At 36.7% G+C, this 25,227-nt stretch overlaps 3 protein-coding genes across 8 annotated transcripts in view; 1 reads left to right on the top strand and 2 right to left on the bottom strand.

The window, feature by feature from the left end:
• Positions 1-9,823, top strand: part of LOC122041450 (protein SHOOT GRAVITROPISM 6-like) — a 40,870-nt gene extending 31,047 nt beyond the window's left edge. For 4 of the 5 annotated variants that reach the window (XM_042601136.1, XM_042601134.1, XM_042601133.1 and 1 more), the window contains 8 exons: positions 6,491-6,604; positions 6,699-6,773; positions 7,715-7,813; positions 8,725-8,796; positions 8,881-8,966; positions 9,043-9,136; positions 9,208-9,315; positions 9,391-9,823. In XM_042601136.1, coding sequence (XP_042457070.1) covers positions 6,491-6,604; positions 6,699-6,773; positions 7,715-7,813; positions 8,725-8,796; positions 8,881-8,966; positions 9,043-9,136; positions 9,208-9,315; positions 9,391-9,558 — 816 coding nt within the window. In that variant the 3' untranslated portion in view covers positions 9,559-9,823. Of the gene's footprint in view, positions 1-6,490; positions 6,605-6,698; positions 6,774-7,714; positions 7,814-8,724; positions 8,797-8,880; positions 8,967-9,042; positions 9,137-9,207; positions 9,316-9,390 lie in introns of those variants that run through there. The other variant, XR_006128982.1, reaches the window with a different exon arrangement.
• A 474-nt stretch (positions 9,824-10,297) lies between these two features.
• On the bottom strand, positions 10,298-12,641 carry LOC122041449 (ubiquitin-conjugating enzyme E2 4-like). 2 transcript variants are annotated; one of them, XM_042601131.1, is made up of 6 exons: positions 12,462-12,641; positions 12,269-12,348; positions 11,579-11,693; positions 11,391-11,443; positions 11,165-11,293; positions 10,298-10,557 (listed from the first exon to the last, which is right to left on the bottom strand). In XM_042601131.1, exons 1-6 carry the CDS (start codon positions 12,503-12,505, stop codon positions 10,421-10,423), a joined length of 558 nt encoding a protein of 185 aa, XP_042457065.1. In that variant the 5' UTR covers positions 12,506-12,641; the 3' UTR covers positions 10,298-10,420. The 2 variants fall into 2 exon arrangements, with proteins under 2 accessions (XP_042457065.1, XP_042457066.1); XM_042601132.1 differs by having other exon boundaries at positions 12,451-12,604.
• A 1,547-nt stretch (positions 12,642-14,188) lies between these two features.
• On the bottom strand, positions 14,189-24,968 carry LOC122041448. Its single transcript, XM_042601130.1, has 14 exons — positions 24,563-24,968; positions 23,294-23,352; positions 22,022-22,130; positions 21,602-21,711; positions 19,957-20,025; positions 19,126-19,836; positions 17,925-18,439; positions 17,774-17,838; positions 16,996-17,075; positions 15,796-15,900; positions 15,146-15,285; positions 14,930-15,058; positions 14,707-14,859; positions 14,189-14,547 (listed from the first exon to the last, which is right to left on the bottom strand). Exons 1-14 carry the CDS (start codon positions 24,717-24,719, stop codon positions 14,400-14,402), a joined length of 2,550 nt encoding a protein of 849 aa, XP_042457064.1. The 5' UTR covers positions 24,720-24,968; the 3' UTR covers positions 14,189-14,399.
• Positions 24,969-25,227: the final 259 nt, after the last annotated feature.

Here is a 25,227-nt window from a genome sequence, read left to right as displayed (position 1 = left end):
AAACATACCCTTATATAGACCCAAAACCCTATTTTGTAAAAAATAGAAAGTATCAACAATACCCTAAATACTAAAAAAAACCCATAAATTACCAAAAATGAAAATTATCAAAATTAGTAATAAAATTCTTCCGTTCCCGCATCATTCTCTCCAAGGTGGAGAAAATTCGTTCTCGAATTTAGAACAGTATCAGGTGGTATCTTAGGAGGAAGTTCATCTGATAATAAATCGGTAAAATCTAATAGTAGCCGTTGGACTTTGGGAATCCTCGTTGTTCAGCTAATGAGCATGACATCGTAAACACTGTTCTTGTCCATCTTCGTGTCCCTTAGGTATTTCTTGTTAGAATATTGTAACATAACTAGGGGTATTATTGTAATTATGTTATATATCCTCCTCTATATGTCAATAACTCTGTGGTGTCTAGATCACACGGATTTCTTTCATAATATGGTATCAGAGCCAAGTTTTTAAGAAATCCTAATTTCTTTCCGCCGTCGGTCCTCTCTCTCTTGCACACGCACAAGGCTTGTTTTTCTTTTCTCCTTCACTGTGCGCATTCTTCCTCCCGACGCCCCTCTCCTTTGCGATTTCTCCAGCGGCGACGAAAGGCGGGTTACAAGGGCTAGGGTTTCCACAGTGAGTGGCAGTAGCGCCGAGCTTCGATCTTCATCTCATCGGAGTTGGTTCTCTGGTGAGTTCTTCACCTTAAGGGCATCTCCGACGTATCGTTCTCAACGGGCGACCGCTATCTCTGCTCTGCCTCCGCATCTGCCTCTTTGCCGCACCCTCGCCTCGCCTCCCTCCATTAGGCAGGACGCCACTATCTGGACCCGCCTCTAAGCCTCGTCGCCCCGACGCTCTCAATCTCTCTCCCGAGGTGGCTTGAAGACATGACCTCCTAGCTATTTTGGTGTATCCCCAGAACCTGGCGACAACAGTGATAACGACCTCTTCTTAAGGTTCTCTACCGGAGGGGTGAGTTTGCACATCTCTCAGTTCAAGGAACAGGCGGCTCAATCTAGGGTTTCCTTGTCTGAGTGATTTTGCTCCGGCAAGGTGTCCCTTCTGCATCTCTTCCTCAGAGAATCCCTTGTGATGTGGTTGCAAGGGTAGAGGGTTCTTTCTCCGACAGTTCGGAGCCTAATCAGTGGCTACATCTGGCACCCTAAAACTAGATACCTCAATCTTTACCAACCATATCACCGCACCCCTCTCTTCTGAGCAGTTGGATGGTAAAAGTTATATCTCTTGGGCATCTCATATTGAGCTTTGGCTTGTTGGATAGGGTTACGAGACACATCTCACTCAAATTGAAGAAGATGTTCAAGTCGTCGATCGTCCTTTATGGAATAAGGTTGACGCTCAGTTGTATTGTATTATCCGAGCCACCATCCATCCATCTCTTAGGAATGTATTCGGTACTCAAAAAACCTGCAAAGTTGTTTGGACACAGGCTCAACAACTCTTTACAAACACCTCTCGGCGACTCTATCAAGTGTGTGAAGATCTTATGACCATTCTCAGTGCCCATCAGATCAAGGATTCAATGTCAACTTATCTGGGTTTTGTCTCTAGTCTTTTTTGTGACTTCAATGAACTGTTACCACTTGTCGTCAGTCCTATTGAAGAGCTTGAAAATCGGAAGAAAATTTTTATGTCTCTGGCTTTATATGACCTGCCCACAGATTATTCTCATGTTCGTGATCAGATCCTGGACAGTCCCACAGAAGCTATGGACAATACCTGGGCGACTCTCCTTCGTGTCCCGGCTAAAGTCTTGACGATGCCTCCTTCCGTTCCTGTTGACGCGTCAGCTTTGGTCTCTCAACACAACAACAGACCTCCGCCTCGCAAGGGTTGCAAAGGTCATCCTTGGTGTGATCATTGTCACCGCTCGGGCCACACGATTGATAAGTGTTGGGGTCTGCATGGTCGACCTTCTCGCGCTGCTCAGATCGTTCAGAGTTCTGCTGCTTCTTCAGCTTCCACTTCACAGTTAACACCAGATTGAGACCCACAACCTTCCTATAATGATTTTTTGAAATGGTTTGAAGATAGTCAGGCTTCTAATTCCACTGCTACTGTAACACTTGTAATTCCTTTGCTAGCATATCTTGCTCTTCAGATCCTTGGGTTCTTGATTCTAGAGCTACTGATCATATCACTGGTAATAAATCTCTATTTTCTTCTCTCACTACTTCTGGTTATTTACCAATTGTCACAATGGCCAATGGTTCCCAAACTGAATCCAAGGGTATTGGTATTGTCCATCCTTCTCCGTCTCTTTCCATTCATAATATTCTTTATGTTCCCGGAGCTCCCTTTAATTTATTGTCAATTAGTCAACTTACTCGGTCTCTTGATTGTATCATTTCTTTTACTAAAATGTCTGTTTCCTTACGAGACCGGAGTACGGGGAGGATGATTGGCTTCGGATGTGAGTCTCATGGCTTTTATTGGCTTCAACAACCCTCTCTTATTGGTTCGGCGACAGCATTTCCACTTCTTATTCATGCTCAGTTGGGTCATCCAAGTCTTGATAAGTTAAAAAAATTACATCCTAGTCTTTCTCACTTAGAGTCTTTGTCTTATGAGTCGTGTCAGTTAGGTAAGCATGTTCGTATTTCTTTTTCTCCTCGCACTGTAAGTCAGGCTACACCCCCCTTTGCTTTGGTTCACTATGATGTTTGGGGTCTGAGTCATGTTTCTTCTACATTGGGATCACGATATTTTGTTACTTTTATAGACGATTTTTCCCGTTGTACATGGTTATATCTGATGAAGGAACGTTCAGAATTATTTTCTATTTTTCAATCTTTTTTTCATGAAATCAAAACTCAGTTTGGTATTTTTCTTCGAACTTTGCAAAGTGATAATGCACATGAATATCTTTCTAGTCAGTTTTGTTCCTTCTTGGCATCTCATGGTGTGCTGCATCGCACGTCTTGCCCTCATACTCCTCAACAGAATGGGGATGCAAAACGCAAGAATCGTCATCTCTTTGAGACCACTCGGACTCTTCTTCTCCATTCTCATGTTCCTAATCAGTTTTGGGGTGATGTCGTACTTACTGCATATTATCTCATCAATCGCATGTCTTCCTCCACTCTCCAGGGTAAAATACCTCATCATATCCTCTACCCTCATCATCCTCTTCATCCTTTACCACCTCGGGTTTTTGGTTCTATATGTTTTGCTCATAATCTTGATCCTAGCATTGATAAACTCTCTCCCCGGTCTCATAAGTGTGTTTTCCTTGGGTACCCATGGTCTCAGAAAGGGTACAAGTGTTATTCCCCTACTCTTCGTTGGTACTTCATCTCTGCTGATGTCACATTCTTTGATTCGGTTTCATTTTTTTGGGTCTCCCGCTTCCCAGTCCGAGGTTTCTCCCTCTCTACATGCACCAGTGACTATCTTTTGTCCTCCGGAGGCGCCTCTATCATCCCCGGCCTCGTTTCCTCCTTTGCAGGTTTATCAGCGTCGTCCTCGTCCTGCTTTGCCGCCGACTAGCACTGATACTGTTGTGGATACATCTTTGGAGCAAAGTCCTTCACCATTTCCTCCGGTCCTGTCTCTAGACTCGGATATTTCTATTGCACTTCGAAAGGGTATGCGTTCCACTCGTAATCCTTCTCCTCACTATGTTTCTTTGAGTTATCATCGTCTTTCTCCTTCCTATTATTCTTGTCTTTCTTCCTTGTCTTCTGTTTCTCTTCCTAAGACTGCAGGTGATGCCTTTGCCCATCCAGGATGGAAACAGGCTATGCTCAATGAAATGTGTGCTTTACAGAGTAGTGGGACTTGGGACATCGTTCCTCTACCACCTGGGAAGTCAGTGGTTGGTTGTCGATGGATGTATACAGTAAAGTTAGTCCAGACAGTATGGCTGACAGACTTAAGGCGCGTCTCATCGCTAAAGGCTATACTCAGATCTTCGGATTGGATTATGGGAATACTTTTTCTCCTATTGCCAAGATGTCTTCTGTACGCTTATTCCTGTCAATTGTTGCGATTCACCATTGGCCTCTTTATCAATTGGACATCAAAAATGCATTCTTACATAGTGATCTGCTCGAGAAAGTCTACATGGAGCAACCTCCGTGTTTTGTTGCTCAAGGGAGTCTTCTGGTCTTGTATGTCGCCTACGAAAATCTTTATATGGCCTCAAGCAATTACTCAGAGCATGGTTTAGTAGATTTAATACTGTTATTCAACATTTTGGCATGACTCGGAGCAAGACTGACCATTCTGTCTTTTATCACCACTTATCTACTGGTTGTATCTACGTAGTGGTTTTTGTTGATGATATTATCATCACAAGTAGTGATCATCTTGGGATTTCACAGGTGAAACAATATCTTTTCAAATATTTCCAGACAAAGGATCTCGGCAAACTCAAATATTTCTTGGAGATAGAAGTAGCACAGTCTAAGCAGGGGATCGTCATATCCCAAAGTAAGTATGCAATGGATATTTTGGAAGAAATAGGAATGTTAAACTCAAAGACAGTCGACAACCCTATGGATCTTAATGTCAAGCTCATGCCAAATCAGGGGAGCCTCTTCCTGACCCTGAACGGTATAGGCGATTAGTAGGGAAACTAAGATACCTTACTGTTACTCGTCTAGATATCTCATTTGCGGTAAGTGTAGTAAGTCAGTTTCTCAATTCTCCATGCAAAGAACATTGAGATGCTGTGACTCGCATTATTCGATATATCAGAGGCGCACAAGGAAAGGGTCTTTTGTATGCGGACGAAGGACATACTCGAGTCGTAGGATACTCTGATGCAAATTAGGCAAGATCTCCCACTAATAGAAGATCCACTTCTGGATTTTGTATATTTGTCGGAGGTAACCTTGTTTCTTGGAAAAGCAAAAAGCAGAATGTTGTGGCAAGATCTAGTGCAGAGGCAGAGTATCGAGCTATGACCATAACTAGTCAAGAGCTTATATGACTAAAACGGTTGCTTCAGGAACTCAAGTTTGGGGAGGTTATACAAATGTCACTTATATGTAACAACCAGACCGCCATGCATATTGCCTCAAACCCAGTTTTTCATGAGAGGACAAAGCATATTGAAGTTGACTGTCACTTTGTTAGAGAGAAAGTCATATCGGGAGAAATATCTACTAGTTTTGTCAACTCACATGATCAACTAGTAGAGATATTCACTAAGTCACTGAGAGGTCCCTGAATTGACTATATGTGTAACAAGCTTGGTGCATATGATCTATATTCTCCAGCTTGAGGGGGAGTGTTAAAATATTGTAACATACCCCTGTATATCCTCCTCTATATAAGTTAATAACTCCATAGTGTCTAGATCACACGGATTTCTTTCATAACACTTCTCATTAATGGAATCCATTCTTACCATTTTGTGGCTATCAAATTCACCATAATCTTGCTCAGGAGGAACCATGGGATCACCTTCAAGTTTGCTTTCTTTTTTCTTTGATGGAAGATCTTTCTCTCCTGCGAACATGTCTTCATCAGCTTTTCTTGATTTGGCTCCAGCATTTAGTAAGAAATTTTGATATGCTTGCCAATTTTCAGAAGCTGCCTCCTCCCTTAATGAACCTTTATCATTGCCATATGCATCTAAATATTCAACAGTTTTTGTTGGATGATCTTCTACTTTATCATCGTCATCAATTTCTTCCTTGTCATAAATTAGATCACCGAATATTTCAATTTTGTCGTCCGTATCTTCCTCATACATAAAAACTCCTTCCTCCTCATCAAGAACATCATCTTCCTCCTCATCAAAAACATCCTCGTCCTCTGTGTTTGTCCGGCGATTGTTATTGTGTTGAATAGGACTTACTATATTCAAAGTTTCCAACATCGCTGTCATCCTTTCTGTTTGCTGATCCACAAACAAGAGAAACTAATCAACCATCTCGAGACATCGTTGCTCCATATCACAATCAAAAGCATTGTCGACATGTTGCAGTGGCATGATTTCACAAGATCAACTTAGCTCTGATACCAACTGATGCAATAGATAACTATCAGTTCCGTTGATTCGTGCACAAATACCGAGAAGCGATCTTCTAAATTGTTGATTCAAAAGAATACTAGGAAATAAGCATTCAAAAACTACATAAAGCTTTGGGGAAAAGAACAGCGTGGCCCAATTATTATTAATCAAAGACTCCCCTTAACATCAACTAAACATACCCTTATATAGATCAAAAATCCTAATCTACAAAAAAATACCCTAAATACAAAAAAATCCCAAAATACCAAAAAATGGAAATTATCAAAATAGTAATAAAATTCTTCTGTTCCCACGTCACCATTGGAGTATTATGATTGTTATGATGTGACTTTTATTGCATGTGTTTTTGAAATAAATAATTTTTGCATTTGATTTGAATCATACTTCTCTTCTTTCTTCTAATGGAAATTCTTTTTTCACTATTCTAGACCACTAGACTAAGTACCACTTGATTTCAATTGCTTTTCCTTGTTGCAGATACCAGAGAGTCACATGCATAACTATATTGCACAAGTTCTTGGAGTTATTGTAGCTTTACTTGAAGACCCTGATGAATCTGTTCAATTGACAGCAGTGCAATGCCTGCTTAGTGTAGGATATTACATATTTGGGGACTTCTACTTTTCTATCATTTTTTAAGCCTATGTTTTCATTTATATGGATTATTAATTAACTGGGACTGTAGGTTCTCAACACAGCACCTGAAGAGGCTGTGAATCACATTTTAATAAATCTGTCTGTCCGACTGCGCAATCTGCAGGTGCCTCCTTGATTATTTTTTATTATTATTTTCAGATGCACCAAATTAGTTGTAAATATGAGCAACCAAATTTATGCAAAGGATTCATGCTTCCATCAACATTGACACAAAAAATGTTTTTTCTTTTTTAGATCTTTTATCTTATACATCCCAAAGAATTAAGATTATTAGTATTAATAGGTTATCAGTGTGGTGGGCTTACCCATATGTTGCTTTTTTAGGAGTAGAGTTGTGAAATTAATCCTATTAATATACTTTATTTCATGGGGAGGCGTACACAACTTCCTTATTGATGGTTTGCAGTGGAGTTGGATGGGAATGGTGTATTTAAGGGAGGGAAAGCATTAAGAAACAAATTTCTGATACCAACTAATATAGCAGGAGGAACAACTCAACTTATTGAAAGAGGAAAAGTATTATTAACAAATACGAGGGATCCTAACTTCTTATATAGATATAAATCAGTATAAGACCTATTCTTTGTAAAAAAAAAAAATTGTACTACTTAGTTACCCAAAAACTTTAATAAATTCTCGAATAAATTTAAATGACATTTTAAATATCTAAACAAATTTTAAAATATCTAAATAATTTGTTGAAATTTTTTAACAAACTTTCAACTAAATCTAAACAACCTTCTAAATAAAGCTAACTATGCCATTAGAGTTATGGTGTTCTCAAAAGCTATTTCCCTTGAGGGTGGCTATTTTTGGCACCTTCATCACCAGCAGCCAAGCTGCTATAGCATGATGATACTGGCAGCAAACAAAATGGCATTCCCATTTCGCTATCATATGCTAATCACAGTGCAAATGTTGAATTTCTGGCATGTACGTATGACTATATCAATATATTTATGCATATACATGGGCTAAAATTTTGTTTCTGGCATGGCTGATAAAGTTTGTTCTCATAGTAGATCATATTGCTTTCATGATTAGATCTGCATGAATGAAAAAATGCGTTCCAAAGCTTTTGCTGCCTATGGAGCACTGAGCAAGTATGCAAAGGGTTCGCAGCACCAGGCTTTTGTGGAGCAGGTACGATATGCTATCATGAAATAATCACAATTCAATGTTCACATCCTTTTTGGGTTATATGCTTGGTCAAATTTGCTTTTGATTGACTACTGTTTGTTCCAAGATAGAAATCTCAATAATAAATTTTACAGTTTCTAAACAGATCAAATTGACAAACATAAAACAAAATTACTTGGATTGTTGGTTCAGTGCTTTACTGGCATACCGTTTTTTTTTTTTTGGTGCTTTCTTCTATAGGACTTTTTACCTAGTTGCTTTTCACCCTTAGATTTGCAGAGTTGAAAATATCCCTCACGGCAGTGGATAAGTTGCAAATGTTTTCTTTTATTGATGATATGGATGAAGTATCTCTAGATAAATGTTTGTGATTGGAATTATTGATAATCAATTAGAGGCAGTGACTTGGTTCCTTGCAAGTTACATTTATTAATGCTAGCAAGTGCCATATTCTTCAAAAATGACTCACCTAAAAAGTTCTTGAATACTGTGTGATTGAAATAAAAAAAATTATATAGTTTGTCTCATGTATTTTGAATTTTGGAAAACAAACGCTTAACTTAGTATCTATCTACATTCTACATAACGGGGAAAGCTTATGTCAGATTCAGTTTGTATGTGTTTCTTTATGCTCATTAGATATGGATTAATGCACAAAAACGAACCAAGTTTTAAAATTTCAAGCCATGCCAAAATTTCTGGAACAAATATTGTTACAGTACCATGCTAATGCTTCGACATATGATGCCGTTGGAGAGTTAAGAGGGGTAGGAGGAAGGAGATGAAAAAGAAGACAACTATAAGTTAGAATATATAATCACATGATATTATTTGTTCCTAGTAGTATTTTGTTTTGATTATTTATTGAAGTGATATGTTTTGACCATGGTGTCCGGCACCATACGAGATTTCAGGTTCATGCCACCATCCCTCGCCTCATTCTCCATCTTCATGATGATGATCTCAATGTTCGTCAGGCATGCAGGGTATAAATTCTGCAATGGTTTTTATTTCCTGATTATTTTTTTATTTTAGTAAAGCTGACTGCATCCTTTTCTTAACCTGCTTAGGTTACCCTTCGACAACTTGCACCCTTGATCGAAGTCGATGGCTTCTCCAACCTTTTTAACAAACAAGTTTTCAGTTCCGAAAGGAGGTAACATATTACACTTTTGATTTTTGAGCACATGGATGAAGTAACATTAGGCAAGCCTATTCCTTTGATGCCACAGAAGCGATTATGAGGATTTCATAAGAGATTTTTCGAGGCATGCCTATCAACTCCTGTCTCCCAGAGTTAATAGTTATTTGGCATCATTGATCCAGGTATTAATGCAAGGAAACTTCTCACATTCACTTTAATTGAACATTCCTAATTCCATAATTTTGTCGTGCAGGCATTTGATTCGCCTTGGCCAGTGATACAAGCAAATGCAGTGTACTTCTCTAGTTGCTTGCTGTCACTCGCCGAAGATCAACGTTCGTTGGCTCCATACTGTTCACAGGTTTAGTGAAGGGATCCCAACTGTGTCATCATAGTTGTTTGTACTAAAGAGACTGAATGACATCTTTTTTCCCAGGCATTGGGGGCATTAGTGAACAAGATGAGTAAATCGACAGATGCGACTGTCCGAGCATCATGCTCTTTTGCACTGGGTATTTTGATAAAGGCTTTCAACCCACTCGCTTATGCAACACAACAACCATTCGATCGTGCTGACTCCAGTAGAAGTAATGTTTTCGAATAAGTTGCTAGATTTCACATCCCATTGAAGTGACAAAGGTAAAGAAAGTAAAAAAACTCCATGGCAGTTCTTCAGTTTACTCGAGTTCAATAACTAGTCCAAAGTTTTTTTTTGTTGTATAATATCCCTTCTGTTCATGTGATGTATAGATATAGTTGCTTGGTAGTGTGTTATACCATTTAATTTGTTCATTCTGTAAATTAATGGTGTATATTCATTAATTTTCACTGGAAGGTTTGTTTTGATATAATGTTTAATTTTGGCTCTAGTTCGGTTTGAAATAAAAATTGAGCTCGAGTTTAATTGAGTTGTTGGAATTTTGATTCGGATAAAATCAAATTATAAATCAAAATGATTTGAATTTGAATTCAGTTATTCGCATCTTGAGCTATTTAAATTGGAATCATATAAAAAAAAAAGTTCAATTCAAATTCAACTTATGATCTGCTCATAAGCAATCGAACAAAATTCTGAGTTCGAATTTGATTAAAAAAATTAATAATAATGAACATGTTCAAATTCAAGTTAAATTTGATAATTTCAAATATGAATTAAATATTCTTTGAGATGACTCGAAAAGCACAAGAGGAGGCTTGATTTGTTTGTACTCCTAATTCAATCGATGACCAAAAACCTCAGCTCAAAATGAGATTTCAAATCTTAATAAGAACTCATCTCAATTCAATCATCAGAATTATGGGACTGCATTCACTTGTTTTTATAATCAAACACTGCAATCCCATAAAATAAACATCTTGATTGAGCAATACTTATTTACAATGACAAATGAAAGAAAAAAGTTTTAATTTTTTTTTTAATTTCTTTTTTGCAAGTAGTTGAAACAAAGATTTACATGAAACCCTAATCAAGGATCAGGTTTTCCCACCACTTGTTCATCACTAGAATCATACTCATTATTATCTTCACTCAGTTCTTCATCACTAGATTTGTCATCTGAATCATTCCCCACATCTTCAGGCTTTGCATATCTCTGACAGTATTCTGGAAACGAACGAAAACACACAGAATGAGAACCTAAATGAGTCGAATATTAATGACAGTGAAGAAACAAACTCAATTGATATAAAAGGATAAAGAGTTAGAAATAGTGTGTTGGGTACTTGTATGATGATATATCTGAATACGAGTAACATAGTACAGAAATAAAAAATCAAACTTAATAAATCCCGAGAGATTCACATAGTAAACTTTCTGGATTCGTTTTCGAATATAAGAAAAATGAAATTGTCTGTGTTCCAACTATTTAAGGTTAACTACATGAATCTAATTTCTCTATCGAGTTCTACGCAAGGCTAAATCACTAGAGGAATGGTTTTATAGTTTGCTCCTATCCCTTTCACCTTCCACTAAAAAAGATTCAACTCTTGCACTATAACATTTATTTGGGCTCTTTGAGCAATTTTTTAAGGCTTTTCTCATTTTTCTTATGCAACGTATGCTTGTTTCAATCAATAAACAACATCAGGTGGACGAAAGTCTTCACAGAGAATAATGAACTTGACTAAAGCTGAGGAATAAGGTAGACGAGAAACAATCCGAGCATGTGACTTTTGAAACATAATTAAACATAGGATAGGCAATCTATCACCTTTCACTTTTTGTTCGTAAGCAGGTTTATCCCGCATCATAAGCGCTGCAGCCTCCCCATTCAGTGGGTCTGAAGGGTTTGGATATAGAAGAAGTTGCGGGAGAAAAACTTCAAACACATTGACAAGATCTGCAACACGAAATGCAAAAGAATACTCGAACTGAATAGGCCAAGCTTATGCCACCACCAAGTTCATCAATAAAAGTATTCAAGGAAAGTTCAATACCGAACATAGGACTCCAAGTTTGGTTGATAACATCCAAACAAACTGAACCAGACCTGAGTCATTCGAAGAAAAAAATAAAGTGATTTGATTTTTTAGATTGAAGAAAATAATGGACACCTAGAAAGGCCAAGTGAGAAATCGACGTCCATGATTATGGACTAACAATGTGAAGAAGTAAACAGACTTACATTTCATCGACATTAGGATGATATATCTTATTAACAAAGCCAATTGAGGGAGATTTGTAAGGATAAGCATCTGGCAGTTCCACTCTTATTCTCCACACTCCTCCTTGATACAAACCTTCCATGAACAACAATGAAAGAGAAAATACTATCAACTTATGACAAGTGAACCAATATGAGATATACAAATCAACAGGGACTAAGCTCTGCAAAGCCAAAGCAACCTTTTTTTTTAAGCATAACATCAACAGCCAAGCCTTTATCCCGCTAAGTGAGGTCGATTATATGGATTCTCCTATGCCAATAGGCTCAATCCCCTACTATATCGTCATCTATATCTAAATGAATCACTCTTCCTATATTAATGTGTGTTTGTCATGTTCTCACGTCGCCTAAGTAGGATATTTATTGATCACCTAAGTACATCAATTCTGAATGTTCATCTAAGGTGGAACAAACTAAAGGAAATTAGTAGTTGGGGTTTTATTAGAGGTCAGCTAAACGGGACTGATCCCTTCACAAATTTGGAAGTCTGTATCGAAGATCAAGCATGTCGAAAACCTCTCTCTACTAAACGAAGAAGAAAAGAAGAGAAATGGAAACTAAATCTGATAAGCAAGAACACATGAACAAATTAGAGAAACAGACAAAAGGAAAACAAGAACAAAGCCTTATTATTGGCAGATGATGTACTGTCATTTGGGCCATGGAAGTCCACGAAGAACTCTTGCATCCCATCGTTCAGCATCTCCACCTTGTAGTCACTCATCATCCTGTAAGAAACAAGAAAAAGGAGAAAACAAATTTGTTTCTTTTCAGTAAGAAGGTAAACAAAGCAAGATTTTGGGAACAAAGTAGGGATTTTTTTTTTCTGCCAGCGATCTACAGTTTCATGAGGTCCATCTCGCGGCGCTTGCTCGGAGAAGACATCTCGATCGCGCTTCCTCGGCCGGCTCCGGCGGAGATGGAGGGGGATGAGGCGGAGTAAGGCAGGCGGCGCCTCTAAAAATTTCTGCCTTTCTCCTCCGCCGCAAGGTCGATTATGGGAAAGGCATTGGAGAAATAAAAAAAAAAGTAAAAACAGTTGATTGGATTCCATCACATAATTTTTTTTTTGATATATGTTTATTGGAATTGTTAAAAAGACATTTTTCTTATTTATTATCACCTACGTATATTTTATTTTTTTTTAAATTATTATATTTTTATATTATTATAATTGTAACTGTTATTTAATTATATCAATGAGTTGTTACACAATTATATTTACTGACGTAATTGTTATAGTATAATATTAATTAAGATTAATCAGGAATAAAATCTACGTTGTAACAAAATTTATAGGGTTTTTTTTTAAATAATACATGTATCCATAGTGACAAAAGGTGAATATGTTCGTCCCAGCATTTCCGTCAATCCATTTCAGGGCCAACACAGAAAAGATAAATCACGGACGACTACTGATCTTTGGAATAATGACTAACACATAAGGAAGACATGTATTCAACTCTTTAAATTGGAAGTAATTGGTTTGGTCATATAAAATATTTTTATCGATCATCAGATAAATCTGAAAGTATTCATGAAGATCTATCCAAATGACTAGTATTTTTAGACTTCTCATTAGAGAGAAAAATCCTCTATTATAACATGATTTTTACTTGACTAATATTGATCATGTTAATGAAAGATCAAGCATCCATATTGAAATTGTTACAATACATGGTTATTCCTAGCATGTGTAAAAGATCACCTAACTCTATACAAATGGTCATTGTGTTGAGCAATGTCCTTCATAATTTACCTCTCTTTTGTATTATAATAGCCCTAGAGAGATTTCAAGATGAGAGTTATCATCTTATTGCTATAATATAATATTCACAAGAAATGAAGTGCTGCTATAATACAATTTATAAGTGTCGATTAGAATTGAAGGAGCAACTATTAACTATATTTGTTACAATACAATTTTTTTAAAATAGCTAAATTGTAGTTGCTATGATATCACTATATATATATATATATATATATATATATATATATATATATATATATATATATATATATATATATATATATATATGATTTCAATAAAGGTTTTTTTTATTTTTGCATTTTTCAAAAAAAAAATTACTTGCAACTTTATTTTCAATTCCTTTGCTTTCCTATTTCATTGGTACTCTTTAACTAAACAACACAATACTCCCTTAAATTTTCCATATCGTTTTTTCTTGTCTTTGCTCTTTGTAATTTACCATTATAATCTTTGGATTCTTATCACATCATTAAATTTTGAACAAAAAAATTTCCCTTTTTTTTTGTACATATCCAAATAATATTTCAATCTTCCTCGTCTTCTTTTACAATTATCAACCCAATTGTTTTCCCATCGAAATTATCTTTGTAAAGATGAGTCGAAACTCGACCTAGTAAAAGCGTTAACAAGTTGCATTATTTGTCATTGATCGTGTGTTACATGTGAAAGGGAACTCGAAGATTCATAGAAGACTCGCGAAAGGATCACAAAGGGTTTACACAAGGCTTTTCGATCGAGTAGAGGAAGAACGAAAACTCGATCGGGAAGGTTGTCTCGTCTTATTACAAACATTACAATAAAAAATGAAATTACAACATCATCTTCCATGGCATTGATCATATTTTTTTGATGCTATGTTACATTTGATAACTATCAATTTACAGTTGCTACAAATTTCTCTATATTTTAAATAAATGGGGAAAAATAAAAACAAAAAAATTGCTACCACAACTTGAAGAAGAAAGAGTAACTTGGCAAAAGCATCCTCGGGCTATTTTACCGACTAGGCTAATCGCACTGGGCCTCGGACTCGGCCCTCGGCAACGAGTTCTGTCGAGTCAGCTCGTAGACGGCTTCCTGATGCTCGTTGCTTTCCATAGTGCAGGTTGAGTAGATGAAGAAGAAGGACGACGTATATATCGTAATGTGCCATAGGCTGCAAAATGAAACACTCTTGTTGGTTTAACCACAAGCTTGATGATCAAATGAAGGACGATAGAATCTTCTTCATTTGAACGAGCGAAAGTACTCGTATGACAGAAGAAATAACTTTCAGATCCTGATTGAATCAACTACATCGAAGACATGTGCATACCTATGCCAAATCCAGTAGTCCTTGTTGGATTCGAGTGTCCAGCAAGTAGCGGCCATGGCTAACGTAACGAAGCCTAAGATTAGAAATCGCCAATAGAATCTTTTCCGCAATGTTCCTATAAGATTCTGGAACCAGCTTTTGATACTTTGCCATCTGCAGCAATGCTGAGTTAAGGACAAAAGAGAACTCTGATATGCGTTGGCAACAGAATAGGACTAAATACCTTTCAGGCATATTCAAGTCGAACCGAGGTGGGCAGTGAATGGCTCTGCGCACTGTGGAGAACTCCAAAAACCACCCCAAGAGGAGACCAGCAGCTCCTATCGCTAAGACTATAGCGATATTCTCTGATCTGAAATTGTGACATTATCCATGATGACATTACTCTTGTAGAGTTGATATGGAAAATACAAATCATTTGCACAAATGACACACACACCTTGTCGCACCAGTCTCAGCCAACAGGGCAGTGAAAATTGATACACTTGTGTGGATTGCTCGTTTTGAAGAATCATCGATAGTTGTCATGTATACGAAAGTGCTCACCACAGCCATAAAAGAAAGCCAGAAGTCCAGAAACTATACAAAATAAGATTTCGTAATTGGAAGTCAGAATGAACCTTTTGTCAGTAACTAAATTGTTAAATTGATCTCACGAGCCATTTCTATGCATTTCACTTAACTTTCTGTGCTTGAAACTCCAAGATGGATTTCGAATTATACGACCAAGAATTAGACATCATTTCGAGTATAATTTCCCTCGGTTGGGTTGCCTAAACCTTACGACTATTCCTTACCTTTCTCTTATTTTTCTTCTGGAGCTAATCAACGACTCACTATACTTTCTTGAAAGAAAAATATGCACTTCCACTTCATTCTTCAAAATGAAACATCCCATGGCTCGACAAGGTATGCTATGAGCCTTATTTGACACGACTCGTAAGCAAATGGTACAAGACAGGCGGTATCCAGTCCAAGCACATGGGTCACAATTTGAAACTAGAGTGCTCGGCCCAACATGAGATAAAATATTAATTATTAATATTAGATGCTTTTAATATTTAGTAAAATGGTAAGAAAAGGTCTAACCTGTAATGCATGAAATGATAGTACACACCAAGTGCCTCTGTCGCATGCATGATACAAACCGCTCGAAATTCCACTAGCAGTATAGATCACCCATTCAGCAAATGCCTGATTAAAGAAACTAGGCAGTTAACATGGAGCTATTGTTTTTCAAAGAAAAAAATATGCAAATTGCCACAAAGAAGCGAAGCACTTCTCAAATTTCCATAGTTACATCATAACAAATTGAGCGAGTAATCCCGTACCATTAACTGGAACAACAATAGAAAACACCAAAGGAACAATTTCAGATAATAATGACCACAAACACCTATTCATTCAGCACATAGAAATGCAAATTTATACTTAATGACATCTCAGTTGTTTATGTGTGTGTTTGTGTTTGCGTATGTTTGGAGGGGGGCGTTAGCTCTTTATCGAACAGAAGCTATCATTCATGAACATCGATATTTGTTCCAACTATTTCAAGTCAAATACATGAATCCTATCCCTTCATCAGCCTCTGGAAAGGGGGAAATTGTCATAATCAATTTTGCTTACATCAACTAGAGTTTTCTTTGGTCTCTCGTTGGGGCAGGGATCCTCTGGTCCAGGGATCCTGGATCAATCCTAGACCCCTGCCCATTCATTGGTAGGGTGGACTGTACCCCACCTATTAAACAAGTGGGGTCCAGCTCACCCCACCAATGAGCTTGCAGGGCCTCCTCTCGTTGTGCTTCACATTTCCTCTGATCGATTCATCTTGTCTAATTATAAAAACTATCATCTGCCTTTGTACAAGTCAATGCCATCTCAACCTACTTTTCTTGTCTAATTATAAAAACTATCATCTGCCTTTGTACAAGTCAATGCCATCTCAACCTACTTTTCACATCGTACATTAGAGTTGATGATTCTCACACACATATCTTAGCATTCTGATCTCTTTGGCTGCTTTTGTGTGTGTGTGTGTGTGTGTGTGTGGAGCTAAGCATCTTTATTGAAAAACAGAATCGAGATAACACGCACGCGTGGACACACACACACATATCGTGTTAGCATTTTTTTTGTGATGTGCTAATTAGCCGACTGTATGGTGATACAAATTTTGGGTAAGCACAAGTACCAAATTAAATTACAAGGCCAAATTTGAGTAGTTAATGAGTTAAAGATAACTTTACAAATGTTATAAAGAAGTTGTGGTCTTTCAGGATTTCAGCATACTTTTTGTCTCAGTGCCCAATATGCAGGTAAGATAGCTGCTCCATTAGAAGCAACAAGAAATATTGTTTGCCAAATATGCCCTTCAAAATAGAAAGTTGTTTGTCAGATAGATTACATGGTAAGCATCAAAAGGAATGTCATATAGTATCACTATGATGCATACGAGAGATACTGAAACAATGGCTGAGAATATTGAACTATTGAAGTATATACTCTAATTCAGATTGATAGCAATAACAGTTTTGACAGGTCAGACTAGCTGTCTGCATTTATAGTAAAGAAGTTTTAAAAGGAGAAAATAGCATAAACACAGAAATGGTGAATCTTATATGAGATTACGAACAATGACGAATTCAGGTTCATTTTGGCACCACAGTGTTCCATTCAATACCTGTATAACATGATTAGACAAACAAACCAACTATCAGTTACACATTCAACCAACCCTCCACTCCTACAACCTGGGATGCTATACAAAAGTTAGTCAGCCAAACAGTTCAAACCACTTGTTTGTAATTCCCAAGCTCAAAGAAAGGAAGGTGAATGTTTATCACAATTATGTCACTGTTTCGTCGAGGTGCAAAGGATCCTATATTTCTTCCACCGAACCTCTCTACTCCTACAGTCTGGATCTAGAGCTGTCTACCATTTCAAATTCGTCATGACATTATGTTTTTAATAATGTCGGTTCATTTTAGTAGCTAATGCGTGTTTGAGCTGTAGCCTATTCACCATCCAAAGGGCACAGTATATCAAAACATCGATATAAAGCAGTTACCTTGATGCGAAACAAGTTCATGGCTGCAATCAAAACCTCCATGATCACGATCACACTCACAGTAGCTGCATTAAAAAAAATAATGCTACTTCCATCAGAGATTCATCTACAGTCAACTAAGACAATCACGCCAGACAACAAATGAGATAACCTGTAAAATGTCAACCCGGTCTCATCAATAGAATTTCGACATGCTCCATGATGGTTGCAGTGACTAGGGCATCCCTCAAGCCAAATAGACATAGTGGTTCGATCACTGTTGTCGTTTCTTGGAGGATGCATTATTCCAATGCACCAAGTTCCTTCACTTGCTGACAAAACATAAAACTCTATAGTTTTCCCACTTGAATCATTTGATGTCAAAAACATGGAACCATTTGTACTGCTTGTACTATCTGCATAATAGTCCCAGATATGAATAGAAGGTAAGCTACCAAACTGTGTGTATACCCCATAATTCAATCTTGAATCTGATGATAATCGAACGTGAATATTCGCTCCTGCTGCACCAGTAGGAATATCCAAAAGGAAGTAAGTCCATGCACTCTGCTCGACTGAAGAGTTGCTTAAGAGTTGACCAATTGAAAAATCAGTATCTGTGGACCCAAGTTCACCATCTGGGTGATAATAAGATGTGAATGGAACAGCTGAATTCTTCAAAGCTCTCTGCAGAAAACCATTTATTATAGTAATTGTTCAACAAATAAACTTGCCACCATCTATATCTAATGCTAATGATTTTCCTCCCCTGAGATTACAATATGTTAGTAGATTATAGGCGATGAGATTCAGACACATATATTGTCTATGGCCGAGCCATATGTACCTCACCTAAAGATATAGCATTAACACAAGAAAATAACTCTTATTACAAAATATGAATTAGTTTTCTTGCTTACTCAGAAAGCAGTTGAAAAAGATACTGAAATAGCAGATGATGAACTCCATCTTAATAGATTATTCAAATTAAAGATATATTAGCTAAAAAGTAGAAAAGAAAAAAACATTTTAACCTAAGTGTCAAACTTTTTTTTTTACCATCATCACAGGCCGTTTTAGTTGTCTGTCCTGAGGGACCCAAAAAACTGCTTCAAATATAACATCAATAAGTACAGATATTGTATCAGTTTTTCTTTCGAGAAATTTATAATGCATTATGACTTTACCAGAAGTATAATTATTTCCTTGGTAACCTTATCAAATTCCAAGATCCTAAATTTGCAGTCTGGCAATTTTACTGAAGGCACTGAATGAAAGAAACTTGTGCCGTGAATCAGAGAGGAAATTTCCATTAAAACTTTAAAACTGTTCAAATTCCAGATGGAAGAAAAAACTATGTTTATAGTAGTTACCTGAAGTGTGTGCGCTTCCCATGAGCAGTTCAACCCAGCCTTCCCAGACTTGCACTCGGGCACTTGTAACAAAAAGGAGAAGCACAGAGTTCCACCAAAAAATGTTTCATGCATTACTCCATTTGATTCTGTCTGGTTAACAGCTTGAAAAGCAATGAACCACCGTCCAATTTTTGGTGACTTGACGATTAAAGGGGCCACACTTAAGTCAGAAGAATAATCATGCAAAGACTTCAGTGGCATAGCATTGTAACGAACATAACACATTGGCATAATTCCACTAGAATTTCCCATCGAAGGAGTTTGGTTGAAACTTAAGTCAGTAAGAGAAATGACAAACTGGGATGTTACCGACACTAAGTCCATAGAATAGATACTCCAATCTCCGTTTGCAAGACATGAAGACTCAATTGAGTTGTTGCATGTCATAAAATCGTTTGCTGTAATGAAGACACTTGCATTCGTATCTATATTTTTATATTCAAAAGTCATTGTTTCAGATGATGAACTATTATTGGTTTCCTTATTTTCACCAGCTTGAGCCGTAATGTTTTTTGAGTCCAGTAGATTCCTAGAATACTTGTTTATGGAAGATTGAGTACAAGAAATCATGTTAACTGACTGGTTACAATAAGGACCAAGTATACCCATGGTGGAGCAGCCTTCAACAATGATGCTGATGCTGAACAAGTATGCTTTACCCCGGTTAATCTGCAATAAGATGAGCCGATTTATAGGTGTATTTTAATAGAGAAGTATTAATCTAATTCTAAACTTTACTTTCCAATGTTGTACAAAGCGCACAATCTTCACAAGTTTTGTTGAGCCTACCATTTTTGATTGTGTACGAGCAGGTCCAAGTCCATTGAAAAATCCAAAGTACCATATTCCTGGAGATATCTGGACAAAGTACTTCGGAGTATGTTATTCATACATTTTTTTTTAACAACAGAAATAAGGACTGAGAGTCAAGTATTTTCAAGAGATATTGATAGTTAAAGAAAATGCTATTAGCATGCCAAAAAGAGCTCCAATATTCAACATAAAGATCAGTACTCCGATAAACATAACTTAGAAAGTGAAAGTAGAATTCAAACCTCTGACAAATTGGTATAATAATTTTACATAAAGCATACAGAAGAGAACCCGGTGGGAATTTAACATACTTTGTCAGTCACTCTGCTTAGAGTCTAAATAATAATACATTATTGAAATTAAATGATTAAGGACCCATTCCGCTAGGCAACAAAATGTTCTGCAATCAACCAGGAAGATCATTAGACTATTTAAAAGTGTTGTTTTGAGCTATAAGCAAAATGGGCAGCCCAGTCAGCTACCTGGTTCCCTTCCCTATAGACATGAGTTATCCTTCTATCATAAAAAATACAAAATATATCTGAATGTCTCAGATTAAGATGGGCAAAGTTTCTTGTTTATCACCAACCCAAAGTCATATCCATGGTTTGAAATTTTGTGTTGCATTGCCCAAAAGCAAAAATGTATCATTCCAATAAATATCAAACCAAGTATTGGTTAGCATAGGGGATCTATCTTGCCCATGCCAATGAGCACCAAACATGTCAACACTCAGGATGCATTGAAATCTGACAACATGAATTCAAAATAATTCAACTAAGGATATCTCGACCAATATTTGTTAGTTGAGACGCTTGTTTTATTTTTGCAACTTTTTCCTTCTAAATTTTAATTTTCAATTATCTCAATGCTATAGTTTATGTTGCAGAAGAAAACAATTTAAGTGAAAAAAAAAGAGATTAAAATCACATTTGAATTCATTTTGGCACATTTTGAAGCATATTGAGTGTAACATAGCATGGTATCACAAATGTTTAACTCAATTGACTATCTAATTATTCCACTTAGGAATAAAAAAGGTAAGTTAAAGCAGATTTAAAGACTAAAATTCATTTGAATTCACCAATGAACTCACTGACCGCCTGCCACCGCCTATCTCCATTTACAAAACTGCTATTGTTTTATTTATAAAATTAAATAAATTAAGTGTAAAGGAGAAAGGAGTAAAACACATCTTGATTTTTCTCATTATGCTTCAAGCAAAGCGTACTGATTGTGCAGTTCCAGATGGAGACTGAAATCCATCACAGAACGATACTTTAATCCTACATGAACATTGAGCGCTCAAGTAGAAATTATGGCACAATTTTCTGTCAAGTTAATGTTCCGTTATTAAATATATAATGCTATTATGTATAAGATAGTCATAAAAAGGGAAAATCTATAGAAATGGATGCAAAGGACACAGATTCACGGAGTTCAGATTTCAGAAGAAGCTCTCAGATCAGTGAATTAAGAAAGTTCTAAACGAGATAGTTGACATTTACGGTAGATGGCAGGTTATTTTCCAAAGGAGATGCTCTTAGACAAAGTTCAGAACAAACAAAGAACAGTAGCAATTACAAGAGCACAAAACTAAGCTATTGCTTCCATTTCATACCTGATCATTTGTCAAAGTTACTGACAGGTTTCTCTGAAATGGAATGCATTGGTCTGCATCAGAAACAAGCCATGATCCTCCGAAAGATTCATTTGATGTAGCCATTGACACTGCAAGGCAAATATGTCTATTGAACATAATATTTGATAATGCAAGCATTACTAAGGGGAACTAAGCCATTGAAATATCTTATTTCTAACAAATGATTTGCATAAAGGATAGCAAGCTTAAGAGCTTGTTAAGAAAAAAAAAAATCATGCACTTCAAATTAATGACTCTGTAAAAGAGGCAAGCATATCATCTAAACATTTTAAGATGTTTTATTGCAATGACTCTAGGCATTCAGGTGGACTCTGATAATAATAAATAAAAGAACTCATCAGTCATAGTCCAAATGGTAGCAAAAATAAGTGCCCATACATGAGTTATCCAAGTACATGTCCGATACATCTGGAATAGGAGGACTGCCACCTCTAAAGCATACCAAAGGAAGATTACTCTTTGGTAGGTGTTTTGCTTGTGCTTTATCCTGCATGATCCGAAATCAGATCTTGGAGTTATACAATATTCAATGACAAAGATAAAATCTTATAGCTTAGAGTGTTTATTGCCCTTGGCATGATTGTAAAAACTCAGAGTCTCAGACATCAAAAAGACATCAAAAATAGCTCAGATATGAGGTCATCATGCCGTATGAAGTGTTGAAAATTCATGAATAATCTATGGAGAACAAAAATAAACAGACTTGTCTATTTTGTATGGCCATAGTCAGTGTACTCTTTCTAGTAACAAATTCTTCAGTTGTATGATATCGATGAAGGCATAGACTGTAATCTTAGTTTGTGAAATTTGGAATATTACAAATAAAAGGAAACAAGAAATTAAGGAAAGAAATAGACCAGAAGGAGAATGACATTTAAATTTTTTAAAACAAAATGATGAACCAGGTAACACCGAACCTAGGAGGAGAATGGCATTTTAATTTAGACTTTAGAGTATACTTAAGAATTGTTTTTCCTTTGCAATCTTCATTGCAAAGTTCCCCTATATGAATGACTGCCTAGTTCTTTTATGAAGTCATAATCAAGTAAGGTGAATTCTAGAGCCTCGAGTTTGTTCATTCAACTTTTCTCTTTACTGCATGCCCAAACTAGTATTATCTTTAAATGTAAATAGACTGAAAGATCCTATAGAACTCAAACATAGAGATAACAAAGAGCCATAATGTTTAGGAATTCACACAAGTGAGCAATCAAGTGGCTTTCCTTTTTCATCAATTATGTAGTTGTCATCCCTATGCATAAAATGACTTTTAGAGGGTTCTGAAATCTTTAAATTATTGCCATCCTAGTCTATCACATAATAAAGCCCCACCCATAAAAGAATTTGATTGTTATGTTCATTTCCTGAGTGCATTTCTTTTTATCATTTACACTAGCATGATTAGTTAAAAATGATCTTTTATTGTGAAACAATCATAAATTTGATATGGCAATCAGATATCCCAAAAGTTTAAGCTATTAGTAAATAGTTTAATCCACACCAATACATTCTTGATGTAAAGAATTTGTGAGATGTTACTTTGAAGTTCTTCATTGATGTTATGGAGGCATAGCAAAATGCAAGAATTTGAACAAAAAATTTAAAAGATGAAAAAATAAGCAAACAAAACAATGAAAGAAACAAACTCACAATGTCAACATCAGACACAAAATTGATGGCGACTGATGAGAACCAAGGTGGTAGTTCAACTGCAATGAGGAATGTGTGTAAGACACATATACAATTGATATACAAGGATGAAATATCTCTCTTAGAAGAAATTCAAAGTTGGTCTACATTATCCCTATCCTTAAGTATGATTTGGAGCATAGATAATGACAACAAGTATATCTGGACAAACTCACAATAATCAACTGATTCATTTCTACATCTACCCCTTTGTACTTCTGACACTAGCATCAAGTTGGATGATTATGAAGCTGACATTCCGGTTGATCGCATGTAATAATCATTAGGTTTGTACTTGTATTGGACACTTGAATCGGTGTCCATGGGAATACAATAGATAAATAACTTGGTTCATTTGTCAGTAAATTCATGTACCTTCCAACCTATTTGTGTTGCATATAAGCATAAAATATGATTATAGATTCCTCCATGCATTTGCCATTCAACTACACAAGTTTAAGTAATAAAAATCATAGAAAATGCACAAAGTCTAAGCTAATAAAGGATGCTAAGTGACCGTCTAAACCATCTGTCTTCCTTGTTCATCAAAATAGCAGTGAAATTCAGCAAACAAAAGAAGATTGACTGAAGAAAGATGAGTAAATGAAATAAATGAAAATTTTACTTTCACAACCTACTAAAATGGTTCGAGCAAGTAACGTCCGTCACTAGACCTGTAGTATAATCATTTCAGAAGCTTCAAAATGTTTAAAAAAAAAAATCGCCAGGATTCAACTTTATTTTGGGAGAGACGATCATGATTGGTATCATAAGGCATAACTTAATTCTCACTAAGTTTAAGCCTTCATGGTTGGGGCTTGCGATTCAGAGAAGAAAGGTTTCTGAGAGGAACAAATGAATTGCCAACTGAATAGCAGCTAAAATATCCTCTCAAATTTCGATTTTTATGAGAAAAACAAAACAAAAGTGTGATCAACAGAAGACGAAACTCCCACAAGCAAAACGATACGCCTTCCTAAAAAAGGAAATCCTTCATAAAACTCCGCCCAAATACCTCCAAAACGCACGTTTTTATCACAAGTATGACTACCATTTTTTCATTCTATGCATCAGTCCCAAGCTTTCCCGATCATCGATTCCAATAAAACTACCACCGGAAAAGCAAACAAAATCGCAACTTCCGCGACAAACAATTGAAACCCAACAGAAAGGTTGACGCAAACAACATATTACATATCCTCCTCATTGACGCAAGAGGAACAATCGTACCTCTCAAGTACGTCCAGTCGTAGGGACCGAGCCAGATCCTGGGACGTCTGAAGCTGGAGATAACTGAAGGCTGCTGGGACGAAGACAAGCCAGCCATTGTCAAAACCCACAAGCAAAGGAGCCACAGAAGGAGGAGACCATGACCCAAAGTAGCCATCCCAGGAATGGAACGGAAAAGGAAGAGAAGAAAGGAGAGAAAAATGGATTTATTTTTTCTCCTTTTCTTCTACTTTTGGTCTCGGATGCGGATGATTCACACGGATTCGAAAGAGAAGAATGAGAACCTTTCTGCCATGGATTCCCGACAGGTGCGGGGAAAGGGAGGAATGAGGTATCTGAAACTGCGAGGAGGAGGGATCCGCCTCTCGATGCAGTCCATGGAGGCGGCCGCGACGACATCACACGGCAAATTCACGTCGCCGCTTAAGACACGATGAAGCTCTCGTACGCGAGAGGCGAAGCGAACTGTGAGCATTTTCCATTTAGCCCCTGCATTTAGATAGATGTAATTTGTTTATTTTCGTAAAATACCCCTAGAAGATTTATTTTAATCGTCTAATTAATTTTTTTACTAAACAAATTACGTTCTACTAAAACTTTTAAGACATTAACAAATCACCAACCTCCTTTTATATAGAAAATCAATAATAATTTAAGTATTTGAT

Source organism: Zingiber officinale, chromosome 2A (genome assembly GCF_018446385.1).
Source record: "Zingiber officinale cultivar Zhangliang chromosome 2A, Zo_v1.1, whole genome shotgun sequence".
Classification (NCBI taxonomy): Eukaryota; Viridiplantae; Streptophyta; class Magnoliopsida; order Zingiberales; family Zingiberaceae; genus Zingiber; species Zingiber officinale.
Note: the sequence above shows the minus strand (reverse complement) of the source record. Positions and strands in the feature narration are given on the sequence as shown.